The sequence below is a fragment of the Tasmannia lanceolata genome, unplaced genomic scaffold (assembly GCF_043159265.1).
Source record: "Tasmannia lanceolata isolate RefF3 unplaced genomic scaffold, GAP_Taslan_0.1 ptg000008l, whole genome shotgun sequence".
NCBI lineage: Eukaryota > Viridiplantae > Streptophyta > Magnoliopsida > Canellales > Winteraceae > Tasmannia > Tasmannia lanceolata.
In genome coordinates this window covers 56,363,756-56,374,209 of record NW_027518685.1, presented here as the reverse complement: position 1 = coordinate 56,374,209, position 10,454 = coordinate 56,363,756, and the positions used below count along the sequence as shown (strand labels likewise).

At 37.1% G+C, this 10,454-nt stretch overlaps 1 protein-coding gene across 2 annotated transcripts in view; it reads left to right on the top strand.

The window, feature by feature from the left end:
• Positions 1-2,248: 2,248 nt before the first annotated feature.
• Positions 2,249-10,454, top strand: part of LOC143885377 (MAG2-interacting protein 2-like) — a 33,691-nt gene continuing 25,485 nt past the window's right edge. For both annotated transcript variants that reach the window (XM_077389524.1, XM_077389523.1), the window contains exons 1-6: positions 2,249-2,627; positions 2,742-2,790; positions 2,987-3,160; positions 5,099-5,303; positions 5,523-5,746; positions 5,936-6,887. In XM_077389524.1, the coding sequence (XP_077245639.1) occupies positions 2,544-2,627; positions 2,742-2,790; positions 2,987-3,160; positions 5,099-5,303; positions 5,523-5,746; positions 5,936-6,887 (1,688 nt within the window). In that variant the 5' untranslated portion in view covers positions 2,249-2,543. The remainder of the gene's footprint in view (positions 2,628-2,741; positions 2,791-2,986; positions 3,161-5,098; positions 5,304-5,522; positions 5,747-5,935; positions 6,888-10,454) is intronic.

Genomic DNA, 10,454 nt, shown 5'->3' with positions numbered 1-10,454 from the left:
TAAAATAAGGGAAATGATATCACCACTACTGTATTTTGATGATCGCACTCGTCACTTTATTAAAAAGTATGATATGGCCCGCACCATAGGATGATCCAAACCGTCCATTAGATGGGCCACAGCCTAAATAGGTTTGGATCATCCTATGGTGTGGGCTATAACTTACTTTTTAATAAAGTGAGGAGTGTGATCATCAAAATATGGTAGTGGTGATATCATTTCCCTAAAATAATCATAAGGAAGATTTTTTGGTTTCATATGAAATTGAAAATATTGAAGTTATTTTACAAGACAGAGGGCATGGTTGGATGTAGGTATTTTTCTTTTGTAGAAAATTTTTTCCTTTAGTTTTTCATGATTTGGTAAGCTCATCAAATATGGATTTTTTTAATCTTGGAATAAACTTTCTTAAAAAAAACAAGGAAAGATAAAACCTATAATTTTAGTTTCCAAGGAAACCAAAAAAAAAAAATCCTCCGCAATGGAGAAAATGGCTTCTTTTTTTTAGCATAGAATGATCCTTCTTGCCTGTGCTTCAAAATGCCCTAACCCTAACCCTAGCGAGGTAGCTAAGGAGCAGAAAGAACAGGTAATGGTGTATTTGGCAACGTTCCCAAAACTATTTGTCTTTGCTGTATCATCTATGCATGTTGAGTAAAGATAGCCCTTTCATGCCCTAATTTCCATGGTTTTCTTCTCTTTATAATTGCTTCCCTATATCATATATGCATATCGCAAAGTTTTCAGGGTTTTGTGCGAACACGGTAAAGCAAGGGCAGATTCTCGAAGCAAAATCTCTTTTTTTTTTTATGATGCAGGTGTCCCCACCCCCTTCGGGAGTAGGACTATTCCGTACGGATGCACACAGTGGCCCACAGACTACGTGCATCAGGATAAGTCCGGGGGGATTCGAACACTCGTCACCAGGGAGCAAACTCGTGACTTATGCCAAAGAGAAAAATCTCTTTGAACATTCTGTACATCTGTTTGAACATTTAAATTAATGTGGAAACAGTTGATGTTGCATATTTAAATGAGTTTCATATAGAAAAAAAGATGGAGTTGAGCTGAAACTGACTACAGTGACATAACATCCTTTCTTCTCATTTCCAACTGGGACAGAAATTGCACTTAGAGCTGAAAGTCAAATAAAACTTTGCACCCATCTCTTGCTCTCTTGGAATCAAAAGACTTATAATGAAACAATAATTACTTTTGCAATTAAAAAAAATCTTGTTCTTAAATTGATAGCATTTTGTTAAGAGATTTATTAAGTTGGTGGCATTTTTTTTTTTGTTTTTTTTGAAGATAACAATACTTATTAAAGAAGAGAAAATAATTACAAGGTACAAATCACGCCGAGAAACACCCTCTTCAGTAGGGGTGGCAATGGTTCGGTTTCGGTTCGGTTTGACCCCCAAACCGAACCTAACCGAAATTTGAATCGGTTTGGTTCTACCAAACCGAAACCGAATTTTCGGTTCGGTTTCGGCCAATTTCGCCATCCCTTGCTCATATTCCTTGGAACTCGAGGGCAATGGTTCGGTTTGACCCCCAAACCGAACCGAACTGAAATTTGAATCAGTTTGAAACCGAACCGAACCGAAACGAAATTTGAATTGGTTTGGTTTTACCAAACCGAAACCGAATTTTCGGTTCGGTTTCAGCTCAGTTCCGGTTCAGTTCGGCCAATTTTGCCACCCCTACTCTTCATCTAAATATAATCAATTTTGTCAGCTAAACACGATTCTGATTCTTTGGAATCAGAATAAGAATAAAAAAAAATCAAGAATCAAAACGATTCTGATTCTTTAGTGTTTTTGTTATTTTATACCTTTTTTTTTTTTTTTTTTTTTTTTCATTTCTTCCATTTTCTACTCCCTTTTTGGGTTTCAATTTTGTTTTGCGCCTTTTTTTTTTTTTTTTTTTTTCATTTCTCCTATTATCTACTTCTAGCAGGCACTTCCACAGGGGGTTTCTTTTTCTTCCATTGTAAAGCCACAATTCACGGTTGAAGTATTTATAATTAAAAAAATAAAAATGAAGTAGGTGTGTACCCAACCACGTAATTTAAAATTCCTGAAACAAATTCATAAAAAAAAAACTACTTTCTACATCCAAAAACTCCTATCAATTGAGTTTTCCTTATCAACTTGATGGCTGGTGGTCTTTTGATATTACGAAGCGGGCGTTCTCTTTTACGGTTTTACCCTTTTTTATATCTTAATTAATTTTAAAGGAGAGGTGTTGTTTTAGAATTCCCCATAAGTGGTCCTTTGTAAGAAGCCCTCGAAGAAAACCATCGTCTTCTCAAATCGCTCAAACGAGATTTGGCCTCTTCTCCTCTGTCAAAACCCTAATCGGAACCCTCAAACCCTAGATTTTCTTTGACTGACTATATTCATCATCAATTTCCACAAATGCCCTTGTGAAAATTGCAAAACCATGAGATCCAACCCCATCCCTATAAATCTCTAGTCTGTTTATTCTAAATTGCAAGTCTAGGGTTTTAAAATCTCGAACAGAGAAATTTTTTATTTCCCATGGAAGAAACCGTCCGAGAGGTGCTCTACGAGACCTGTTACCACGCCTCCAGATCTTTTCCTTTGGATTTTTCTCACAAACAAGTAAAAATCTTTTCTTTTCTTCTTAAATCTCAATTCCATTCCTCTTACATATATCATTTTTCGCCTCTTTTCTTTTTAATTTGGTATCTTTGTCCTTTTTCTTTTGAAATTCAGACAAATGAAGATGCAAAAGGCAGTGTTTTCTCTTTGCTTTCAGCTAGAGGTATGTTTTATCTTATCTTACATTTTTGCAAAATATCAAATTAAGTTCTGTTATTCTCTAAATTCTAATCTTCCTGTAAAAAGCATGGCTGGTGTGCTATTAATTTCTTTTTTGTGCTTTTTCCTATGGTTAATTGACTGTTAGCTAGTTTTTTTTTTAAAAATGATCTAATGATGTGTTTCATTATGTGATGAAGGTATATATCAGCTTAAAGAGAAATGGGATGAATATAAGCGCCCGAGAATATTGAAGAAGTCTGAGTCGCTATTCATCTCCCCACGAGGCGATTATATTGCTGTAGCTGCCAGAAATCAGATAACAATCCTGCGTAAAGATGATAACTACATGGAGCCATGTGGGATATTTACCAGTAAGGCTTTTTTCCAAATGATTTCGTGGAGAAATATACGAAATTAGCAGTATAAATCGCTATTCTAGTTATATTCCTTTATTTCTTGATAGGAAGACTTGTTTAACTTGTTACTACTATAATAGTCACAACTACTAAGTAAATTCAAATTATAATGATGCTACAAGAGAAATTAGGCTTCAAGATGTCCCATTTAGTTGACGGCTTGAAAGTTAAAACTGTTTGCCTACAAGATGGGTATATATTTGTAGAGAGAAGTTTTTTATATTGTCACTTGATGCTAATCCAAAAGCTAGTAACTCTTGCATAATGAAGTGTTTATGTTTGATGCTGTCAAATAATTGATTAAACGTGTTTTGAATAGCCTCATTGTGGGATTTAGAGGAGTTATATGACCGAGAGCATAGAATAATCATTACATAGTGAACAACATAAAGTTGTATGACTGTAGTTAAAAAGTTGCAATCATTACTTGTGATATATATGGGAGTAGCTTAGCCCCATTCTCCAGGGATGAAGCATCAATATTAATTGCAGTTGCCTTCCCCCTCCTTCTGTAATATTTCTCTAGATGAAGTAGGCATTAATGAGGACCTAACTGTCATGATTTCATTCTCACCTGCTAATATGAAGTTATTCAGTGCTTTACAAGTTACCCTGATAACATGGTATTGCGACATTGCAAGTATGCTTTTTTTTTGTTGACATGTTTTCCGCCTGAGAGGGCGAGCCTTGGCGCAATGGTAAGGTTGCTCCATTGCGACATGTTGGTCACGGGTTCGAGTCACGGAAACAGCCTCTGCAAAGCAGGGGTAGGCTGTGTACCTCTAGCCCTCCCCAGACCCCGCAATGGTGGGAGCCTTGTGCACTGGGCTGCCCTTTTATGTTTTCCCCCTGTACACTACAATAGTTAAAAATAAGTCACACTATTTTTATTTATACTCTGCAAATTTAACTACCAAGGGAAGTGCTTAGTATTGAATCCTTAAAGAATTTTTTGGTACTAAGGCTTCTGAGCTGAAATCATTGGTGGGTTGATTGCACCACAATCATGGGTCATTTGCGATCTAGGATGGTAAAATCATTGTTCTGTACAATATCTTTGGATGCTCGAGAATCACAATGCTCCAGTTTCTGTAAAAAACCTACGCCAAAAATTTAAGAAGTATTTCTAATTTTCTAATTTTGTAATTAGGAAACTAAAATATGCCTAACTTGCACTATATTTTGTACACCGGAGCAACTCAAAAGAACCTCCTTCAACGTATTATGCACTGGAGCTGTGACCCAAATAAACCTATCCTCACCATAATATATAATTGGGGAAGTAGTGTACTATGTACCCATTCTCGTATTCAGTATAGGAGTAACCTGACCTGCGTCTAGGTAGCATGGTCTTAGACTCTTAGTGCTGTAGTCACTCCATTGGTTTTTAATTTTTATTACTAATGGCTCAGTGGGAGTCATAAGCTTCTTGAACTAGCCCTTTTTTGTTGAATAGCTTATTGTCATTCGTGATCATGGGGTTGACCATTTTTTTGGCCTTTTTGTCACAACTTCCCTGCTTTAATTTGATGCTTTTCCTTTCAATATTTGTTCATACTTATAGTATGGACATGGTTTGGTTTGAAGGATCATTTTTTTACTGATGATATGGACATGATTTGGTTTTTTCTTTTCCTTGAAGGGAGAATTTTTATTCTTGGTAGAATCTGCGGTAAAATCATTCTGTATTCTCACACTATACTTTGAGCTTTGATTATAATTGCAATAAATTCAGAGTAGATAAGGCGGGATTTGCTAGTTTTATGCTCAGCAATATATGATAAATCACTTCTTGCTAGCTTTGTGCTCTTGATTATCCTTCTCCTAGTTTTATGGTCCCTTACAACATTAGATTTGATACGACATTGTTTAACATGTATTCAATGTAAGCAGGTAATGCGAGGTCAACTATTTTCTTTCATGGAGCTTGGTCAGATTCCCACGGTGTTCTTGGAGTTATTGATGGCATGGATACACTCTATTTTATAAAATCAAATGGGGAGGAGATAACAAGGATAACTAAGAGTCAGTTTAAATTATCTTCAGCAATTATTGGCTTGATTGTGCCGGATGAGCCCAACTCAAAAAATTCTTGCTTGTAAGTATTCTTTTTCCCCCTTGGTTTCTTTCATCAGTCGCCCAAAAGCCCTATAGAGTGGCATCTCAACCTCTACATGACATCTCTCACACCCAGAGGGAGAGACATAGCAAAAGTTGCCTTTTTTATCATCCTTGTTGTGGGTTTAATTATGCTTGAGAAGGTAGGGACTAGGGAGAACGTTATAATGATTTATTAAGGGAATGGAGTTTTCTACAGGTGTAGCTTCACTATTCTTACATCAGATGGGTTTCTCCATGATATTGAGGTTGGTCAGGATCCAAATGCAATTATTTCCTCTATGCCCAACTCAAATAATCGCTTGGCAGCAAAGAAGCAATTCCCTCAGAATGTGTCATGCCTGGATTTTCATCCAAATCTTTCCTTGCTAGTCCTAGTTGTTGGTGCTGGTAGTGTCTCAGACAACTCGGCAGACAATTCTGGTACTACTTTTCAGTCTTAGTTTGATTTGGTCATGCAATTGGATCCTTTTCCTTGGTTCTCTTTCAGATAATGCTCTTTATTAATGTTTATTTTTATCTGGTTCAAGTTACTTGATTGGGAAAATGTCCTGTCTACAAGCTACTGGAGATGGAAATCTTTCTGACAGGTGTCAGATTTTTATTTGGCAGGGTTCTATTGTGTCTCCCTTTGGCGCATAACTAGCAATTCAGAACTAGAGCATTTGTTCTCCAGTCCTCATTTTGAAGGCTTATTTTCTACGACAAAAGGTTATATAGGAACCCTCACAACCCCTAAAGTGTTAGTCTCATCACAGGGCAAGTATGTTGCTGCTCTAGATTTGACAGGAAGCTTAAATATTTTCAACCTGGATGGTGAAACATGTTCTCTTTCCATTGTTGATTTCGGAAAGAGTTGCGACTCTCGAATCACTGATAAATTGTCACCTGGAACAAGGAAAAACCCTCATGATATTGTAGACTTCACATGGTGGTCTGACAATATTCTTGTTCTTGCAAAGAGGAGTGGTGTTATCACCATGCTTGACATTCTTAGGGGTATGAAACTTATAGAGAATGATCCAGTATTTTCTATGCCTATTTTAGGAAATATTCGGCAGTGCCAGGGATTCACTTTTATTTTGGAGACTAAATCGTCCGAGGGAGGACACTCAATTGACCTGCAAAATCAGCTGGGCGTTACTAGATTGCGATGGAGTTTGGTGTCATTTTCAGAGAGATCTGTTTCCGAGATGTATAATGTTTTTATCAGCAATCAACAATACCCGGCTGCCTTAGACTTTGCTAGTCGTCATGGGCTGGAAAAGGATGAAGTTTTCAAATCACAGTGGCTGCATTCTGATCAAGGAACTGCTGAAATAAAAATGTTTCTATCAAAAATTGAGGATCAAATGTTTGTACTATCAGAATGTCTCAATAGAATAGGACCAACTGAAGATGCTGCGAAGGCTTTACTTTCGTATGGCCTTCAGATCACTGAGAAATACAGATTTTCAGAACCCGAAGATGGCAACAGTGCAATTTGGAAGTTTCGGATGGTTAGGCTTCAGTTATTGCAATGTAGAGACAGGCTGGAGACTTTTGTCGGGATAAACATGGGCAGGTTGGTAACATCTCATGATCTTATTCTTGGTAGATGACAAAGTTGAAGTTTTCAAAAGTTCCTCCTGCATATTTCACATGGATGTGCCTAATGATCTCAGCAGTCACACAGACTCATGGGAAATGACTCCACCCTCTTTTTGTTTGTTTTTTCTTGAAAATAACTTTATTTTATGGAAAAATCAAACAAAAGTGAGTAGAAATACAGACATTTTAGAGGAAAGACAAACTGGTTAAAATGTGGAAAACAGGATGGAAGTATTGTTATATGGGATTTGCTAGGGACCATCACAGAAAGCATTTCGCGGGCCGGCTGTTGCATGAGAGAGCAGCCACCTTAGATGAATTAAATGAATCAGACAAAATCTGTTGAAAAGTGAGCTTATGTGGCTGCTCTCTCATGCATCAGCCAGCCCCGAAATGCCTTCTGCGAAAAGTGTAGCTACACGTATGTGTAGCTACACCGACGGCTTAAAATACAGTGGGTCCCACATTGTTTGGGTGATGCAAACCATTCATTTGATGGGCCCTCACATAGATAGGGTGTGCCCAAAATATCAGCTCCATAGGATCATCCCAACCCTACGATTTGTGGAGGCAAAAATGGACGTGTAAAAACCTTCACAAATCTGTCCATTTTTGCCTCCACAGTTTGAAGGGCTGGGATCATCCAATGGAGCTGATTTTTTGGGCACACCCTATCAATGTGAGGGCCTATCAAATGAATGGTTTCGATCACCCAAACAATGTGGGCCCACTGAATTTTAAGCCGTCGGTGTAGCTAAGTTAGCTACACGTATGTGTAGCTTCACTTAACTCTCTCTCTCTCTCTCTCTCTCTATATATATATATATATATATATATATATATATATATATATATATATATATATATATACCAGTAAAAAACCCCGTGCGATGCACTGGCCGACAAAGAACTGTACGAACCACATCATAGGTTGATCCAAAGTTCCAAACCGTTCATGTGATGGAACACAACATCAATAGGTTGTGCTCGTAAAATCATTTCCATAGGCTGATCCTAGCCCTCCAATCTATAGAGGTTTCCATAATTAAAAAAGCATAAAGGAGGGGGGTAGGATTGAAATTATGTGGCTTTAATGGGTTCCTTTGTTAAAAAGCATAAAGGAGGGGGTAGGATTGAAATTATGTGGCTTTAATGGGTTCCTTTGTTAAAAAGCACAAAGGAGGGGGTAGGATTGAAAATATGTGGGTTGAATGGGTGCCTTTGTTAAAAAAAGTCAAAAACAGTGATGTGTAATTCTCATAGAATTTTGGGAGAAATTCAAATCATTCTCTCATTTTCTCTTATGCTATATATATATAGGGTGATAATATGTATAGGGAGATGATCAATTTGCACCCCCTGTAGGATAATTCGCACCCCTTTAAAGGAGGGTATGTGGTGGACTTTAACGCTTTTTCACGTTAAAGGGGTGAGAATTATCCTACAGAGGGTGCAAATTTATCATCGCCTATATATATATATATATATATATATATATATATATATGTATTTGCTAGGCAATTTGGCAGAAAGCCATTTCGCGGCTGACTTTTGCATGAGAGAACAGCCACACAGACTCACTTTTTTAGCAGATTTTGTCTTATTTGTATTCATATGAGGTGGCTGTTTTCTCATGCCAAAGCCAGCCACGAAATTGCCTAGCAAATCCCGTACACACACACACACACAAAAAACACACACACACACACACACACACACACACACATAGCGTGATAATACTGTTGAACCCTTCTTTTGATTTGCTTGCCTGCGACATCCAAGAATGGTAACTACTTCGCTCCCTCCCTCCCCCCACCACACACCCACACACACACACACACACACACACACACACACACACAAAAAGAACTTGCTCCCTTATTGTCTTACCATACTTTTATGAAATAGAAACACATTTTTGTAAAGTAGTTAGTCTTAGTAAACATCTACCTTATGTCAGATCAGCGGCCTAGAAGTATTCTTTATAGTATCCCACTACACTTGAAAAAAAAAATGACTGGGTAGTTTCTTGATTCCATCATGGATATGTTACTAGCGTTCCCCACAAGGGTTGGTGGCCGTATGGCTGATGACATTTGCTGAAAGGCTGTACAGACACAGGAAAAAAAATCCTTGTATCTGGCTTATTTTAATAGAAAAGAATAAATCTGTGTATCTTTTCTTGAACTTGTGATTCACCTCTAGTATTCAATATCTTGCTTTGATAAGAAGAAAGAGTGGAGGACAGAAAATAAGAGTGGATGGAATTTGTGAGATAGTTTTCTGTGTGGGTGTTTCACATCTCTCTTTTATTATTAATCACAGGAAAAGAATCATAATTACAACCGTGCCTATTTTTTGATGGGTAAGGTGGGATCGAACCTCTGACTTCAGGGAATTACAACCATGCCTTTAATGAATTGAAAAATTAAAAAGATAATTGCAGAAACACAATGAAGCTATGGTATATAATACTCCAACAGGTGGAAGTGACTCGATCAATGTCATTTATTATGCTTACCACCAATGTCCAGGACCGTGGAGTCTGCCCCTTCAGATTGACACACTATTAGATCTTTGTAGGGAGAGGAATGCTATGTTTTGTTAATATCCTGAGAGTAGTCAACAATATTGCTGATTCGTTGACTAAGCAGGATGTTTATAGAAGATCTCTTCTTGTAGGGCAATCTCTGCCTCTATTATATATTGAAGTGAAATTTATTTATTTGCTTTCCAGATGGTTGATTTCTTCTTGAATCTTGAAGTCCTCAATGTTAACCTCCAATAACATTAATGATGTTAGGGAAGAAGCAATATATTACTAAGCACACAGTTTCTCCAAGAGAAAGGTTTTTCATTAACCAGGTTAGTCAATCCCCATATAGTGTCACAATCATCAAAGTGACTAAAATAACACTTGGCAGTTGTACAAAAACTCCACTTGTACCTGTGTTAACATATTTTAGGTTCTGCAGTTTGAGCAAGGTTTTGCATTATCATTCTTAACTAGCTCAAAATGACTTGTATACTGTAGAAATGGTTTTAAATTTCGACTGAAATCTGAAATTTCGGATTTCGGCCGGGATCGAAATTTAAAACCAAAACCAAAATTTAAAAATTACCGCTGAAATTATAAGATTTAAATCAAAATTCCCCCGAAACCGAAAATGCCACCAAAATTTCATTTTCAGCTGCGGCCAATCCATAAATGTAAATTTCTCATAGATTTTCTAATTATAAAACCGACCAACAATTTAAATTATCGAATTCCATGTAACCTGTTGTAAAGACCAAAGCCTCATTTTGGCCATCTTGGTTATTTCTTGATTAATAAAGCTTCAGGTCAAAAAAAAAAAAAAAAACCTTCTAAAGATTCATTGACTACCCTCATCTCCTAGTAGCCACTACAATCCTCAAATAGACCAGAAATGCAGCATGAATATGGTGTTTGTATGTCGCTTTTACACTCATTATTGTAGTATTGGACTCAGAAGTATCCGGGTACTTATCCTAGTTGTGCATTAACTTCTACACTATTGCT